The following is an 18,736-nucleotide window of genomic DNA, read 5'->3' on the forward strand; positions in this document are numbered from 1 at the left end:
AGTATTTTAGGTGAATATGAAACTCTTAGACCAAAAGTTTAAGGAACTAAGCAATGGAGCATTTTTGTACTTTAATTAATTCCCATTAAGATCTGTTGGGACAATGCTGCTTTATTTACCTAACTGGGGTTTCACATCTGTGACAAAATCTTATAAGAATGAAACATGGAAGGAGTTTCAATATAGATACTTACTCTGGGTACTGTCTAATGATTTCGATTTCATAATTTGGTGATTGCTTGTGCTTCTAAAATATAACCTTCAAGATTCAGGCTTAAGTGGATTTTATCACAAATGACTGACATTGGTGCATGGGCGTAGCCACACTGGGGCAAGCTGGGGCACTTGCCCCACCCTGGGGCCTGGCTCTGACCTATAAGGTGTCTGATTAAACAATGTTTTTTTTACTAACTCTAACTAACAACATCAACAATCATATCTACTATCCGTAAGTAATTGCACAAAAAAAATTGTCGACTTTGAAAAGAGCGCGATCAAAACAAAATGCACGCTCGAGTTCTCGAACGTGCGCGGTGCGCGCGTCATTTGAAAGCGAGCCGTATTCCCTAAAAGAATAGATGGTATGTGGCGTAGCGAGCCGAGCCGTCCATCTAATCCAAAAAATAATGCATTGAAGGAGATGGAACTGGTAGATGTGATAAAAATTTTCAGAAATGCAATTTTATCCTAGTGTAAAAACCGCGCTCGCTATTTTGTTTGCACAGCCATGTACAGTCAACTTCAGGTCAGTGGTAACAGTTTTATAGGAAAATCGTACTTATTACTATTGAGTCAAGGTGCATGACAGTTACCACTGATTTCCTGTACAATAGAACGATCGTTTAGCACAGTGGTTCTTAACCGGTGGTCCGCGGACCACTGGTGGTCCCTGGAGGCATTCCAAGTGGTCCGCGAAGCTTAGCTGCGCGACGTTGCTATTCGTTATCTAACTTTATTTTTATCGATTTATCTATGCGAGCGAGGGGGTTTTCGTATGGACGTAAATCGGGTGTCGTACCTACTCCCCCTATTCGTGAAAATGTATGTTTAGGCTACATTTTACGTACTTTTTGGTTTTAAGTCTTAAAAAATAATTAAAATTTCGCGCTCGCTTCGCTCGCGTATTCAGAAACTATGTTGTTTTTGTATTTGTCAAGAAACAAAAAGTTAAGTACGTTTGGGCTAAATTTTAGGTAACATTTGGTTTAAGTCCGATAAAAATTTCACGCTCGCTTCGCTCGCGTATTCAGAAACTATATGCCCTTATTTTTGCATTTGTTAAGAAACAAAAAGTTAAGTACGTTTGGGCTAAATTTTACGTAATATTTGGTTTAAGTCCGATAAAAATTTCACGCTCGCTTCGCTCGCGTATTCTGAAACTAAATGCCCTTATTTTTGCATTTGTCAACAAACAAAAAGTTAAGTACGTTTGAGCTTAATTTTACGTAATATTTGCTTTAAGTCCGATAAAAATTTCACGCTCGCTTCGCTCGCGTATTCAGAAACTATATGCCCTTATCTTTGCATTTGTCAACAAACAAAAAGTTAAGTACGTTTGGGCTAAATTTTACGTAATATTTGGTTTAAGTCCGATAAAAATTTTGCGCTCGCTTCGCTCGCGTATTCAGAAACTATATGCCCTTACTTTTGGCTTTTGTCCTGTGTGTGATTGTTTATTTTCTGTACCTGAAAATATAAACTTCTCAAATTAAGAGATTACCAAATTTGAGATTAACGGCTTAAGATACAAAAATCGGAGGGCCCCCGCCCTCCCCCGGGCATAAGTTGACTGCTGCCCCACCCTGAGCCCAAAGCTGGCTACGCCCATGCATTGGTGCAGTTTAACAGAGTAGCCCTCATTGTAATATTGCTATTTATTTGTAAATTATACTTTACAGTATTGCAGTGCCCAACAAGAATTATAAGTGTAAACTAAATAAACTTACATAGAAAGTTGTTGGGAGAATAACATAACCAAGACATGAAATAGAATGCATTTATTGATTTGAGATTAATACATCTATCTTTTTGAAGTAGGTACATAGGTACTTAATGTTTATCTATGTGTAGCCTTCTCAGTTGTTGGCTACAAATGTTCTTGGCATACTGATTGTTGTTGTTGCTTTGCCACCCACTTGTGAAACCTGGAGATGCCTGCTGACCGAACAGTTTCTTGAAATTTTCAAAGCAGCGGCACCGAGCTGCCTGGGTCCTGTGGCACCTGCATTTTATCTGCGGCACTTGGTTGTTCACTAAGTAGGTACCTACTTCATAGGTTCTAGGTTTCTATTCGGCGTTGGTGGGCGCATGAATTTGGAATCCTGCGGCCAATCTATAGGTGGACGGACGCTGTAGAGGGGTCGGCGATCGTTTCTACAGGGGGAAATGTGCATCGACGGGAGCGCTGTTTGTGAGTTGCTGTTCACTTTGATGAAAGGAGGAGGAACAGTAGTTGAGAGTCTCTATTGATGGATTCTATTCTATGTTAAGGTGTTTGTTTGTGTTTTGTAGTTTCACTGAATGTCACAGCTACAGATTACAAAGCTGATGACACCTGTCAAAGCGCGTTTCGTTGCACGACGTAGTTGTTAACTAAAATCCTAAAATCTGATAAGTTAAACGTAACTATAAAGCAACGGCTTTATAGGTAGCTACGTTATAATCGTAACGTACACATAGCACTAAAGTAAAATTTGTAGAATTGCGCCCCTGGACACTCATTGATGTAGAACGCTCGAAGCTTAGGTATATCAGAATTCTTTTAGAGAGTGTATCTGCAGAAGCATGCAAGTGCCAGCGCTGATCCATACGGTTGAAAACCAGATTACTTGTTGCAATGCTGAGATAAGGAATTAAGCTTTGATATATTCCACTCTCAATTAATAAAAGGAAACTGTTACCAAAATTAGTTGAGTTTGATTCATATTATGTTTTAAGCATTTGCTATTAATTTCATTTGTAATAATTTAAATAATTTTGCAATGGGGTGTCAAATTAGATGTGAACGGTGGCTGGTCCAAGCGATCTGTAACTATGTAAACATGATTGCTAGGTAGGTTGGTTCCGAGTCTAATAGGAATACCTATATTTACTTAACACATTAGTAGTGCACTAAACTGTTATAGTTCGGCCATTCAGAGAATGCGTTCCTGACACGTCGCGATTGAACTGACGACGTAATAACATTCATTGATTATTGATATAATAATGTTGTTTTAATGCTCCTCAATTGTTAAAACGGTAAACAACCAGCAAAAATATTTTTATCGTAACTGCAACGCCATTGCAAAGTTACGTCGTCAGTTCAATCGCGACGTGTCAGGAACGCATTCTCTGAATGGCCGAACTATAGTGCTCTGTTGTCATCGAGATTAAATGTAATTCCCCTAGTAGTACAATTTTTAGAATAGTTAACGATACAACATGAGTAAACGAGATATCTTTTCCGTCAGGAGAGCTGCGTTTCGACCGTTTAAGTTTTAAACATTGTATAATAGGTATACTGGCACCTAGACACGTTGAAAAGCAGATTGGAAATACAAAGGTATTTCATTTGTAGACACAATTTACCACTTAGGTACAACCGTATAAATTATTGTGTTATGTTGTTATCAATAAAAAAAAAATTCTGAACTATAATTCTACTTTTAGTCATTATGTATGTGTAGGTACTGGCAGAAATCTGCTAGTTCACGGGCCCACTGCGCGGAAGTCAACCGGGTACGTACGTTTATGTGATCATAATTACTATGTATTTATGTACATGTTTGAAAAACTAGAGATCGTACGGCAGTACTAAATAGTAGAACTATTATATTTGTATTCGTAAAGCTTTGCGAGGCACGTTCCACTGTTGCTAACAGTAAGGTCCGTGATAAATCGTAAAGTTGCGCGAAAGTATTAAATAGTAGAACTATTATATTTATATTCGTAAAGCTTTGCGAGGCACGTTCCACTGTTGCTAACAGTAAGGTCCGTGAGAAATCGTAAAGTTGCGCGGAAGTATTAAATAGTAGAACTATTATATTTATATTCGTAAAGCTTTGCGAGGCACGTTCCACTGTTGCTAACAGTAAGGTCCGTGAGAAATCGTAAAGTTGCGCGAAAGTATTAAATAGTAGAACTATTATATTTGTATTCGTAAAGCTTTGCGAGGCACGTTCCACTGTTGCTAACAGTAAGGTCCGTGAGAAATCGTAAGGTTGCGCGAAAGTATTAGATAGTAGAACTATCATATGTACCTATATACCTATATGCCTGAGAGGCGAGAACTTGTACAACTTTACGAGGTGCGACCAGCAAGGTTCGCGAGGATTCGTATATGTTGTGTGCAAGTATATACCTATATGCCTGAGAGGCGAGAACTTGTACAACTTTACGAGGTGCGACCAGCAAGGTTCGCGAGGATTCGTATATGTTGTGTGCAAGTATATACCTATATGCCTGAGAGGCGAGAACTTGTACAACTTTACGAGGTGCGACCAGCAAGGTTCGCGAGGATTCGTATATGTTGTGTGCAAGTATATACCTATATGCCTGAGATGCGAGAACTTGTACAGCTTTACGAGGTGCGAACAGCAAGGTTCGCGAGGATTCGTATATGTTGTGTGCAAGTATATACCTAATATGCCTGAGATGCGAGAACTTGTACAGCTTTACGAGGTGCGGACAGCAAGGTTCGCGAGGATTCGTATATGTTGTGTGCAAGTATAAAATGGTAGGGTCTGGCATGGACTTGAAAGTCACGTTCCACTGTCGTGGAGTCCTTGAGTAACACTCAAAGGTTTGCTTTAAACGGCGTGGCGGTAACTTGTTGGTAAGGTTATTGAAAGTGGTAATGGTAAGGTAATGTGTGAGTAAAAGGTAAAGGTAATAATTTCCATAAATCGTCAGTGTAAAACGATTCGACTGTAGTGACATTTCAAAGTTGTCCGGTTGTTTATAAAACACTAGCAAACGCTACGCTAGTAAAATGCACGTAAAAGTCATTACGGGGCTTTAATCGCAAGTACGAAGCGTCAGGACAAACTTCATTTCAGCATTATTGTTTCAACTCTGAAGCTAGAAATAAAATTCTTACATTGAGACAATGCATTCTGAAACTGTTTTTCAAGTAAGTGAAGTAAAATTATTCAGTCAAAGCCCGACAAGGGCAAAGGCACTACTTGGTCATTTGAAGGAAAAGGGAAAGGAGTAGGTAGCTAGAGTAAAATGTGAGGAAACCACTGGGAGTATGAAGATTTATTATATTCCATTAATAGGCAGGTACAGTTTGGTTTTATTTATTTTTATATTCATTTTGATTTTGCCGCTAGTGGATCTCAAGTGTTCGTAATTGTTTCGAGCATGAGATACCTACCTTAATATGTCATTACTTAGATATATAAGTAGATGATTTCGATAATAAACTGTTTGAATCGGACCAAGCAAGATGAGTGCTCGTTGGCTGAACGTACAGCAATATTTGAGACTGTTTGATTCCACATGGACTAACAGGCGGGATATCGGTGTCCATCGACTGATCACCAGACTGGTTATTGATGTCGGCAAAGTGACGGAGTTTAATTTGTTTTTACTAAACAAAGGAAGGGATGTAGTGTACTGTATTATCACCGATATCTGTCGTCTCGTTGTCGCATAGACGCGGAGAGTGCACACTATACTCTATGGCCAGTTGGCGGGAAACCGGGAGAGTGTGTGGCACGGGAGTAAGACGTTATGTGGGCAAGCGAGCCGATATCCTAATTATCGGATGGTAATTACAGAGACACAGGTAGGGCGAACACTACAAGTTGGTATGTAAAATCTTGAATTCTCGGTATGGGGTATCGGTCGGGAACGGTGACTGCGTTAAGTCTTCTATAGTCTCCGCATACTCGTAGATGAGTAAAACACTAGAAATTCCTGTCGACTGACTTTATTCAGACCGGAGGCGCCCTATTTATATCTGCACGCCTGCGGCAGCGAAAATCTGCTTTTGAAACAAAATTTTGAATTTGACGTTTCATCCTAATTGCTGAGTATTGAAGGTTGCAAGTCAAAGAGGTTGTATGCGTTTCATGCATGTTTCATGTCGCTAATGCTACAACATTATATTCTAACGATAGACAAGAACATCCATACAAATAATTTACCCGCTTATGTCGTCTGTTGACATCTTGTTGACGTATTGTGACATGTATTTTGCCCATTGACATGATGATTTTGCCTTACATTCTCATCTACATTCTTCATTACTCAAAAAGTTTATATCTAAGTGAATTCAAAATCATGTAATATGTGTATTAAAACCAGGAACTTATTTTTAAGAATTTTTTAATATTAATTACCTACGATGTTTTTTTCTTAAGAATAATAAATCTTAGACTTGAAATGCACTTCCAGTGTGATGCATGTTGGTTATTGGATGAAATATATGGATATTGATTGATGTTTGTGAGAGGTATGGCTTACATGTCAGAACATATTTAGAGTTTTTAAGAATGTGGGGAAGCCCGCACCGTGATAAAATATAGCTGTATGTTTTCATTGATATCTTCCTACTACCAGTTTTATGGCACATCTGTTTCTGCAGGATTTTCTTAATCTATAATAATTTAAGATGACGGGAAACAAATTAATGTATATTTGCAAAAATTGAATTATAAATGAAAAGTATGATATACAAACGCTGTAATAGCATGAACAACGTGCATTTTTACTAACTTGACTCTCGAATAGTTAATATGTGGAAGTTTATACCTTAATATGTTATTTTCTATTTTACAATTGTCGTTTCGTAGACATCCATCTGACGCGGGTGTCAAAATCGCTCTGATTTGCTATTTTGGGCTATGCAAAGTCTGCAGTGCATTTCAGTGTGGCAAACTTTTTGTTCGGAACGTTCTATCTAGTACGTAGTACACATATATCGATGGATATAAGTACAACGACCCGACTTCACCCGACTACGACGCTTTGAGACTTTCCAGTAAAGTGTGACCCGATGATTGGCTATTTCCTACACATAAAATGTATTTTTTCAGCATTGGTAACACTAATGACGCCAAGTCTGAACAAAAAATCTAATATCCGTTTCCGCTGGTCCCATGCGCGGAGCCATTTTGATTTACTAAAATAATGGCTGCCGGACACCCTAGCCACTGACGCTTCTCTATTGATTGGAAATTAATAATTAAGTCAGTTATTAGTGTTATTAAATTCAGTGACTAATTATATGTATTCTCTTTAGCATAATTAGATTTCAATTATTGCTTCTATTCTTTGACTGGCAAATTGCATCTTAACTAAGATGGATGGGCCGCCTAACCGAGGCTTTCGTGGTGGCCGAGGAGGACCGCCAGGCATGAATTCTAGAGGAAGAGGTGGATTCGACATGCGTGGACGGTAAGCTTATACTCGACATACTCGTGCAGTGTTATCGCCAGATAGATAGTTAAAATAAACCATTGTGGTGATTTTTAGGTTATGTGTACCGTTATGTCCCAATATACTTATCAACGAAATTTCCAGTACCTATCTATTAAATTTGTAATGCTTTATCGCATCTTTACGAAATGTATTTATTATAGGGGTGGACCTGGAATGAGGGGCAGAGGCCCACCACGAGGTGGCCTCCCATTTAGAGGAGGGCCGCGAGGATTTCGTGGCGGACCAATGAGAGGCGGTGGTGGTGACAGAGGTGGAAGGAGTTTCCCGCCGGGTCCCCAGGGTCCCGGACCACATCCCGTACCCACAATTGAATCTCGAGGTGCGCCACCACAACGTAAGAAACCATTTTGCTATGTATCTGAGTTGCTTGCACAAATCTATGCCTAAAGTTGTTCGCTGCAAATATAAGTTCTTACATCTCTAAGCCTTGTCATTTATTAGGTGGAGGATTCAACAACAGAGGTGGACCAGGAGCTATGAGGGGCAGAGGAGGGAGAGGTCGTGGGGACTTTGGCCAGCGCGGTGACCGAGGTGGTGGTCGTGGAGGGATGCCAATGAGAGGTAAATAAGTCACTATTAAATATAATACAAATATTTACTGAAAAATCATTCAGAAATTAGTTTCTTGTACCACACCATCCTAATATCTATAACGTGCTTTCGCGAATATCATAGGTTTGCGCGAATATTACTTGTATAAATACACAAACACATATTAAACTCAAATTGGTTAAATCACACGAGTTTGTATATCAGCATCTGGACTGGCATAAAGTGTGGTTTTTAAATATTACTTTTCAGGCGTTTTTGTAACAAATCTAATCATTCTAGGTCGTGGTGGACGCGGCGGTCATGGTATGCCTCCAGGCGGTCCTCCTGGAGGCCCAGGAGGCCCACACTCTGGGCCAGGCCCTGCTGGGCCTGGGCCACGTTCAGTACCCCCACATGCTGCATCTTCTGCACCGCCCATGCAGTCACAACCCACGCCTCCATTCAAGAGAGGTGGTGGCCCACCTCATGGAGGCCCTGGCGGTGGCCCACCAAAGAGGCCAAGGTTTGTCACTACAAATATGATACACTACACATAAAATTTTACAAAGAAACCATTTTTCATTCAAAAAATTCATATTATTCATACTTTAATCATTTTTGTTTAGATTTGAAGGTCCTCGAGGAGGTGGCCGACCTCCACCACAGGGTGGTTATCAGCAGTCTGCCCCTCAACACAGTGCACCACAACAAGCAAATGGCTATGGACCATCGTACGTATCATTTTGTTTTAAAATTTTATCTTTAATTTTTTATCAATATGATGAACCAGAAAACGATAGGAATGTGCCGTCTGAAACACAACTGACGATTTTCTTTATACTGATATATGAAAAAATATGAGCTATTCCTATTCTAGTTACTCTGTATGATTTTACTAAATTGCACTAATCTTTACAGTCACACTGGATACCAACCGTATGAACCTCCTGCGGCTGACCCCTACGCCCAGCCATCATACAATACACCCAGGTGAGAAGAATATTAAATTTTATTTTAACTATAATCAGAAAGGAGGGCTCAAATTTTGATGCATAATGTTTAAGTCATTCAATTAAAAAGAATTTTAAGTACATTAAAGTATGATGAAACAATCTATCAGATAGGAATTGCCGTCTGAAACACAAATGCAGATAATGTAGATTCTGACTTGATTCCTTTTTCAATGTGATTATTTCCTGGCTACTGAAGTATTCTAATCATCTTTTTTTTTCTCGTGACAGCTCTTATCAAGGCAACAGTTACTCAACTCCTGCTCCAGCTCAGTCTAGCTCAGGTTACAATTCTGGCAGTTATGGTTCAGGCTACGGGTACTCAACCGGTGGCCAAGGAGGCTACGAAAATGAAGGATACAGGTTAGTGTTTCTTTAGCACATAAAAAAGAAATTGTATTGGGTTAGCACATGACATAAATATCTCCAGTTTAGCTAGTTAAGAATGAAATAATGCTTCGTTTTTGTCAGCGGACACAATTTGGTGACTGATTAATCTCCATAAAGGAGAAGTGAAATAAATTCCACATGACAGTATGCTCCAAAATTGATAAAAAGTGATAAAGAATTAGTTGAAAAAAAAGAACTTATTTGAATAGTGGTGGCGGCAGCGGAGGCGGCGCTGGAGGCGCGGGTGACGCCGGCTATGGCGGCTCCGAGCCCGCCTACGGGGGCGCGGCTCCGTCCTATGATTCATATTCGCAGCCCTCGTACAACTCATACCAGCAACCACAGCCGCAATATAACAATAACTATGGTAAGTTTCGGAAATATTGAGTATGTTGCTAAAGCTACATACTTAAATCTAGTCAAATTTTTCGACAGGATATCTAAGTTAAATGTAAAGTGAATTTACACCCTAAGCTGAAAGAAAAGCTTTACAAGATGTCTTGATTAACTGGTAATGCACAGTAGGACCTTCATAATTATTGTTAGTGCATCTAAAGTACTAGATGACACCATTTAATTATAATAACTTTACTACTTTATAAGCAAACTAGGATCATTTTAATTTAAACAATATATTTATCGGTCACCTGGTATAGGGTAGGGGACCTTTGTCACATCAATGTATTAATTTGCGTTAAGAATAAATGAAGGAAAATTAACATAAAACCAGGTGTAAAATTATCTTGAGTAGTACAAGAGTAAAACTAAAGTAAAATAGGTTTAAAATAGTAAGTTCATAATTAGGTGATAATTAAGTATTTATGAAATTATTAGGCTAAGAATAAGCGAATAATGAACGCAAGGAATACAAATTGATAGAAGTGCTCATAAACCAGCAATGGGAATAATGATCTTTTTACAAAACAATTTTTTTTCTTAAAACCATTTAAATATATAAGTAGACATAATACGCAGAATATTATAGCAGATCTTTTGGATTCAAGAAAATTAAATGGCTTAACTAGAAATGAGATAAACCATAAAAATGGTTTTAAAATTTAATATTGAAGTAATGCAATTGAATTATTTCATGGTGTTATTACAACTATATAATATTAAGTTTCAGTGTATTCATTTGTAAATAAGTTTTGACGTCTATTGTAATTGTTTGCATTACAGGCAGTTGGTGATCTGTTTGACTATACAGAATATCATTTACGTCTTTATGGTACACATTCAAAATAAAGTATCTGGATCGAATTATTGAAGCTAATGGATGTACTACTAAAACAATGCAGTTTGTGATGTCTATGTCCCTTTTAAGTTAGGTGAGAGTTTGGACAGAGTGATTAATATTATGTAAATGACTGAATGAGACCATTGAGAAGAGACAATAATAAAATAAATTGGGGTGTTTTTTATTAGAAAAGTATCTTTTATGATGAAATATTAAGTTCCAATTTCTCAAAAATTACCTCACAAAAGATTTTAAATTAGGACTGTTGTTATGAAACATATTTATAATTTACAATTTTTACCTATTGTAGCAACTTCTACTTTGGCTCATTTTTTTGTAAAAATGGTATGGAGAAGTACCATAATGTTTTAGATTTAAGGACTCTAATTCACAATAAAAGTATAAACTAACTCATAATGTGTATGCTTTATTTCAAATTATTCAAATTAGGCGAGCAAGAGCTTGCATAGCCACCATTCAAATAACTTTGAATAATATGCTTAAGTAACTTTTAGTAGCGTTTAATTCTATAAGTAGACAATACATCCATAAAGAATAAGGCTATTTTGCTTAAAAAATGAATTACAAAATAATATCTGATTAACCAACTGAGACCTGATTTAAATTTGATTTCAAAGCGATTGAAGGAAAACTGGTTTAGTGAAATTTAAAGGTGCATTACAAGTGTAAGGTCAAGTTTTAATCAGTGGTTATCACTATGGGTAGATTATAATAGCAAAAACATGACATCACTTGTAATAGGTTTCATGGTGTGTACTATCTTATTATATACAGTTCTCGTGCAGCAGCTTCCACTATTCTAATTTGGGCTACTAGTGGCCTCAGAATATCAATGAGTGTGTACAAACCTACCACGCGTGGGCGAGGCGTCAAATTACTAACTGGGGAAGCAAAGTTATTCGACGGGAACTGTCGATGAAACCAATCAGGCAGGCCTTCGAAAAAAGGCAAAAACGATAAACATCAATGTTCATATTTTAGTGGACTAAGAAAATATCCATCTCATTGCATTTGGCAGTAAAGAAATTATATTTTAGGAACATTGACAATAATAGAACTAAGTCGTCTCAATAAGAAATAAGTCATCAGTACAATATGCAAACTTGATTAGAGATATTCTACCAATCAAAGCACTTAACCAACTTTCCAAAACAGAGGTAGAACCACCTCCACCAATTCAGGTAATTTTTTATTAAAAAAAAAAAAACATTGCTCTAATGTGAGACATTCATGTTTGGAGGTACATGTATGTTCCTTTACGTAGGGGTTTTATGTTTCAATTTCTAATTATTTTCATTTCAGAATCTGTACGTATTATTAACAGGTAATGTCTCTTTTTATATGAACTACATTGTATAATATTTGAAAAAGATAAAAGAACATCATAGAATAAGTTTAAGAAACCATGAGTAGGTTATAATAAACATCAGTTTATCTGGCACGTTTTGTTAAAAACGAAATAAATAATATGGGGAAACAGATTTTACATTTTAAAGATGTATTAAATAGTTAATAAGTACTTCAATTGCAGATAGTTCAAAGTTTTGTGGAATTAAACAAGACTGACGCCTTTGCCATATCTTCAAATTCTCGGATTACATTCTTTTGTAAAAGAATGTAATAAAAAATTGGAGGTAAAAATTTAGGAGAAAAAGCTAAGAAAATCTTGATCTAGACAAAATAATCTCTAGTACAAGGTAATTGTGTCTACAGCACAAGAAAAACTTATGTGGCTCTACTTACTTTATTCTTCCTGAATTGAAGATGTTACTTTAGAATATGTAATAATGACTAACAGGTAATATGTTTTCCTTATTAAAAGTCGTAATTTTGCACCATTTTATAGTTACTAGGTCATATTTATGTAAGTATATTTGATTTCAATTAATTTAGCAGAGAGATAAAAATGACTCGTCAATCTAAGTACCGCAATAAGTACCCATTTCAAAAGTAATCTTAGAAATATGAAGACAAGTAATTATTTATAACTATATAATGAATTATGTTGTAATGAAAAAGTAAATATGAAATTATTCCTAAAATGGAAACAAACTGAATGTGTACAAAACCAACAAAGACGACAAACAAGTCTCTTATGATATATTAAGATTACCTTAGCACAGAAAAAAAATATTGAAGAAAGAAAGTCCAAGTACCTATCCCTATTCCGTAAGGTGGGCTATTACCCTGAAATTAAGTTCTGAAATGCTTATTGAGTAAGTTAAATGTTATTAATCTCAAGGTATAATAATTACAGAGAGGTAAATAATATTTTTGAGTACTAAATACAAAGCTATAATTATTTATAGAACTCCAATGATACAGATATTATTAGTTGGATAAAAAAAAAAATGTAGGTGAATGTTTAAAGCATCTACTTAAATATATAAAGATACCAATGTCACCTATTTGCTAATATCGTGTTCCTTGCTGGTTTGATTTTATGGATATGCGAATACATTACAAATTACATTTTTATTACTGCACCAATAAGAAATGCTATGAAATAGGTTAACATAAAGTCCACTGAGGCAACTAATTATTACTTACTAATTTATTTTAAACAAACAATATACTACTGACGATTAGTGAATAACCATTTTAATCATTGAATAAATATATAAAAATTCATAATAATGTTGAGATGCTGTAAACTGTAGATATTATTTTGTTTTTGATTGAGTCAGTATTAAACCTACTGCTTGTTTTCCAGGAATGGGATGAATTTTCAATTTATTGACTCATGTTGATATTGAAAAACTGCAGTCTGTCTGACTGCACGAGATGAAACGCCTTCCTTCACAGGTGAGTCAACTTCTAAAGAGAGGACATCACGTATTTATTTTCAGTTAGAATGACGATTAGTTCATATTCGTCTTCAGTTCTATCTATACTAATGTATAAAAGAGGTAAACTGGTTTTTTGTAACGTCGTTATTTCTCGAGGTTTTTTAAAATATATTAAAAAATGAGAAAATTATATTTAACAAATTATTTACACCTACTATCTCAAATTAAATTAACTAAAATATATATTGTAACACCATATATTGTACACAGAATGATTATTTATATCTTTACAAGTCTAAAGTGCTATAAAGTGCAAATTACATATAGAATTCTTACTAAAATGAGATCTGTTCTCATACACCTACGGTAGCTATTTCTTTAGAAGCGCAAGTGAGCCGAAAGAGAAGCTGTCAGTTAAACTACCGTTAGCTTTGGTAGAAAATTTAATTTTCTTTTTATGATAATACTAAATGTAAGATGCTGCTTTACTGATTTGGCTGTTTGGTTTTGTCATGTACGTTGCCATGTTATAGAAAAGGACACTACCAACTGATGCTCTCTCGCTTAGGTCATTCATGAATTAACTTCCCTAAACAACGGTTCTGTGGAAAAATTGGTATTATGCTAAGCTAAATTGACCGTTATTGTTCACAGGTCGGATGTTGCAGACAAAGTGGGATACACATGGGTGTTTTGATTTTTACAAGCCTTGTATTGTAACAGTTTGGAAGATAAAGATGTTTTTAAAAAATGATTATTTTTATTTCTTCAATACTAACTGCAACTTAAAACCCTCTGGTAAATAGTTCGAGAACTAAGAAAAAGTATGGCATCTAACCCTTTTTATGAGGAAATGACCCCTCCTGCTGTGGGTGCAGACTGTCAGTCACTAAAAATTAAATACTGACTAAAAATCACCATTCTTAAGTAAATCTGTTCTAACATAATGTACGTTAAAATTAAAAAAATAGTCTCTTTAACAAAATAATAAATTAAATAACAAGTCGGGATTTATTTCCTTTATTCTGATCAAAAATGCACAATAATTATATTCTAGTAAATTATTTTGGGTAGCCCTACGCTCGGTGGGCGGGGCTTAAGTGAACCCGGACGCCGGGTTTTCGGGCATAAGGGTCCCGTTCCGATACAATTGCGCTGTTGGACTCGAATACCGGGTTGTTATGTAATTATGCAAAATATTTTTGGGCATGTGGATAGGAATTGCATAGGTGAGCTGGGCAGCGAAAGTGTTAAGCCCTTTATGTACAAGGGCCGCGGTGACTCTTTCGAACAATCCCGCAGCGGGCTTCTAGACCTGCATTAACAATATCAATTAATATTTTGATCGTTAAAAATCATTACTAAGTTTCATGAAAATCGGTCTAGCCGTTCACGCTTTGTCACTTACCGTAACTTACATGGACTCGACGAACAGCTACATCTTACGACGTGGGTGGGTGGTGGGACAGAATAAGGGCGTGCTGAAATCCTACCTCATTGCAAATAAGATCCCGAGAGGGTGCAGTTTGTATTTGTTGCCAATTTATCAAGCCGCTCACGTCAGTCTTTGTAAGACATGATCGAACCAATTTTTTGTAGGACGTGTGTTGCACTATTATTGATAATAATAATAATTAATAAATAATGTCGGGACACCTTTTCACACACGGTCGGTTAGCCCCATGGTAAGTTATTAATTAACTTGTGTTATGCGTGCTAACACAACTGATAAACTACATATATACATATTTATAAATACATATTGTAACACCCAGACCACGGCTAACAAGCATGCTCATCACACAAATGTCGACCGAGCCGGGAATCGAACCCGGGACCTCAGGTTCGGCAGTCCGGCATGGTGACCATTGCGCCATCGAGGTCGTCGATATCAAAAGTGTTCTACTTTTCCTACAAAAATGAGGAGGTAAGACTGCCTGCTCGCCTACTTCTCACGAAAGATTCTAATGCGCTCAGATAGGCGCAAGTTGCCCATTCCATAGGTACCACATAATAGATGCCTCTAAAATACCTAAAGTGCCTAAATAGCTAAAATAGTGTCGGAGCCAGTGCCGGTTTTAACTCTACCAGTGCCCTGTGCGAGATTTATGCGGCGCCCTCCAACCGCAATTCAAACCAATATGAAAAACCGAGACATATGTATGTAGTTACCGAATGCGCGAGCGAAGCGAACGCGAATTTTTTTTTATAGTTATCAAGTCAATGCAAATACTACGTAAAATGTAGCCCATTGTTGTTGAAAAACTTATTTGACTTCTAATCCTCTCAAATCGAGTGATCGTCTTATGGAATCGACTGTCCTAAGCCTGGGGCCCGATTCTCCTAATTTTACTTAAGCGACATACGATTCACGTTCGACTCGGTTCGACTGAGATCCAATCCTGACTCGATTACGATTGAAGCGTATGTGGCATTCCGCTATTTTTTCTTTGAAATAAACGTTTTTATCCTTTTCTGTCATTCAATAATGAATAATTTTGTCTGCAAATGATTTACGATTGCAAAATGATTGTACAGCAAACTACCGTATAGACCAAAATCACCAAAATAGCAGACCAATCGCACTCCAATCAAATACGATTGGTCTTTTATTAGTAGCAGACTGCCCGATATGGTTAAAACTGCTATTACGATCATATTGCGATTCGATTTTGACATTATTAACTTAGGAGAATCGGGCCCCTGCTATTACGATCATATTGCGATTCGATTTTGACAATATTAACTTTGAGAATCGGGCCCCTGGGCCGTCGCCCAACCGCGCCCTATCCTAAAGCCGCTACTGGTCGGAGCAGTGAAAAAAAATTTAAATGAACGGGTTATGCCCGCTTGGTAACACCCTTTCGTGAACTCTGGACGATCGGGAAAAAGTTTCGTTCGTTCACAGTGTTGACGAACGCTACTTATTATTTCGGGTAATTCCCGTTCGGTAACACCTTTCGTTCCTGTCGTCAACACTGTTAACGATCGGGAAAGTTTGGTTCGTTCTCAGCACTGACCTCTGTGGTTCTGTGTCCATGAATGCTGGTTTTTATAAAAATAAAACGTCATGGATTATTAAAGTGTAAAATGGTTATTATGAACATGGTAAGGCCATTTTTTTATTTTCTAGTTAATTTCATTTTAAAAGATTTAACATAATCCATTAAAACGTATTAAAAATCCAAACAAATAAAAACCAGCATTCATGAACACTGCGAACGAACGAAACTTTATTTTCCCGATCGAAGTAGCGTTCGTCAACACTGAATGAACGAAACTTTTTATTTCCGTTCGTCGACAGTGTTCACGAAAGGGTGTTACCGAGCGAGAATAACCCAAATGAACTACCCAACGAAGACTGGAATCACCAATCATTTAAACTAGGGTTAACTTTACCCCCACGTTTCTGAATAAAAGGAGTCAACCTAAATGAAGGTAATTAAAATGAAACATTATATTGGGTTTTTTTAAATTATATTATAGATAGAAGATACATCTAACCCTGCGCTTCAGGCAGAGTGGTAATGATGTCAGAGTCACCGGGGTCGGTGATGGCGAGTGTGCACACCCTGTAGTACTTTCCGCATGCTGTGCCTAGCTCAATGTTGTTTCCACTGTAGTGGTGGACTCCAGTCTTGGCAAGGAGAGCGTAGTACTCAATTTCTGATTTCCTGCAACAAAAATGGTTTGATACATAAAAAAATGGATTAATAATATTACTGAAATACTTTTGAAAAAAAAAAAAAAAATTATATACCTAATTCAGTACATAAATATTAGCTTTTTCAAATGAAACTATATAACTGCATTCAATAACTTGGCAAGTCTGAACTTAGCTGCGGTTTGAGTGCACAGTAGTCTTAATTTTTAGGGATAACTGTTTACTGCACCATCATTGGGGCAACTTCAGACTTTCCAAATTTCTACTAACATGCATACATTCAAAAAGACAAGATAAAAAATTGCTTACCAGCCAAAGTTCAGCAAGAGTTAAGACTACTCCATAGGTCTCCCATGTGAGTCAGAAGCAGTCAAGTTTTATCTTTTAAATCAGATTCATCATTTTCAGAATATGGTAAAATGATTACCTTCATGATGACAATATTAATTACATAGGTTTTATTTATCATCATATTCAACTTAATCTTCAAAACTGGTCTTTTCGTACTTTTGATATTGATACAAAAATATATCTGGTAATAACCAAATTGAACAAGACTGCTTCATGAAACACAGTGAGGGAAACCATACTTCTTTGTCCTAAGACTCCATATGCTTCCCTATGACAGTATATTGGGAAACTCTACTTCTCAGTAGTCTTACCTTAGAGGAGGAGCATTCTTAGCGATGATGACCAGTTTAGCTTTGCCCTGGCGAAGAGTCTTCAGTGTCTGTTTGTAGCCAAGACAGTATTTGCCAGATTTCATAACCAGGGCCAGGCGGGAGTTGATAGACTCGATGGTCTTTTTCTGAAAATATAAAGATTTATATTAGTGATGCCAAGTTCAACACTGAATTTATTTTACTAGCACTTTCAGGTCCTAACCTAAAAAGATTTCCCAGAATATTTAAGGATCGATACCTTGTGCGATACTTTCTCAACCTTGCAAATTATTTAATAAACAAGCCTATCTTGTATCATTTGATATTGGACTTCAGTTTTAGGGATATTTAACAAAAATATATCAAATACACCCGTATAAGTCCTGCCGATGGAAACACGTGTACAAGAGACTAACCTGTTTCTTGGCCGCAACCATTGTGAATTTGTTTTCACCACGAATTACTGAAAGAAGAAATAACTATAAGTATCTCTTTTATACTATTTAGTAGGTATTTTAATGATTTATTTTAAATTATTAAAGAAGAACGCTAACTCAACACACCTTCCGTAAAAACGCGCTAGATAGAAAAGAGCGAATGAATGACGAACGAAGAATGCTTGAATGAAGAACAAGTCATGGAATTATTAGAACTACGTACAACTGGATGGCTTACTGTGCGGCTGAGCCGAGCGAGAGGTCATAAATCTTGGTTCGTCTCTTTCTAACTAGTGTAACTATTCTAATCTGTATATTTTGGCGATAATAGGGACAAATATACGTCTCTACGCGTAAACTGTAGTCACTCTAGTTCCTATTTATGTCAAACTTACCTGTGAAAAGTTAATCTACAGCCAGGATACGATTTTTTCTCACACACTCACAGCACATAATATTGTTCATCATTTTACTATCCAATATACGGTATAATAGCTCTTTTTTAAACGTAGAAAGCAAAAAAGCCAGTTCATACGATAACAACATTTTATATGGCAATTGTGC

The 18,736-nt window shown here is 36.8% G+C and overlaps 2 protein-coding genes across 5 annotated transcripts; one reads left to right on the forward strand and one right to left on the reverse strand.

Annotated features, from left to right (window-relative positions):
* Positions 1-7,083: 7,083 nt before the first annotated feature.
* Positions 7,084-14,136, forward strand: LOC124637847 (serine/threonine-protein phosphatase 1 regulatory subunit 10-like). Of its 4 annotated transcripts, XM_047174571.1 has the most exons (10): positions 7,085-7,386; positions 7,572-7,765; positions 7,873-7,992; positions 8,263-8,485; positions 8,589-8,693; positions 8,881-8,952; positions 9,204-9,335; positions 9,572-9,729; positions 13,334-13,425; positions 14,064-14,136. In XM_047174571.1, exons 1-9 carry the CDS (start codon positions 7,292-7,294, stop codon positions 13,342-13,344), a joined length of 1,110 nt encoding a protein of 369 aa, XP_047030527.1. In that variant the 5' UTR covers positions 7,085-7,291; the 3' UTR covers positions 13,345-13,425; positions 14,064-14,136. The 4 variants fall into 4 exon arrangements, with proteins under 4 accessions (XP_047030535.1, XP_047030510.1, XP_047030527.1 ...); XM_047174579.1 differs by lacking the exons at positions 13,334-13,425; positions 14,064-14,136 and adding an exon at positions 10,542-11,016 and having other exon boundaries at positions 7,084-7,386; positions 7,572-7,750; XM_047174563.1 differs by lacking the exons at positions 13,334-13,425; positions 14,064-14,136 and adding an exon at positions 10,542-11,016 and having other exon boundaries at positions 7,086-7,386.
* A 2,733-nt stretch (positions 14,137-16,869) lies between these two features.
* Positions 16,870-18,409, reverse strand: LOC124642636 (60S ribosomal protein L30). The gene is made up of 4 exons (XM_047181161.1): positions 18,299-18,409; positions 18,152-18,198; positions 17,736-17,881; positions 16,870-17,083 (listed from the first exon to the last, which is right to left on the reverse strand). The coding sequence occupies exons 2-4, from the start codon at positions 18,170-18,172 to the stop codon at positions 16,909-16,911; spliced, it is 342 nt and encodes a 113-aa protein (XP_047037117.1). The 5' UTR covers positions 18,173-18,198; positions 18,299-18,409; the 3' UTR covers positions 16,870-16,908.
* Between the last annotated feature and the right edge of the window lie 327 nt (positions 18,410-18,736).

The sequence above is a fragment of the Helicoverpa zea genome, chromosome 2 (assembly GCF_022581195.2).
Source record: "Helicoverpa zea isolate HzStark_Cry1AcR chromosome 2, ilHelZeax1.1, whole genome shotgun sequence".
Classification (NCBI taxonomy): domain Eukaryota; kingdom Metazoa; phylum Arthropoda; class Insecta; order Lepidoptera; family Noctuidae; genus Helicoverpa; species Helicoverpa zea.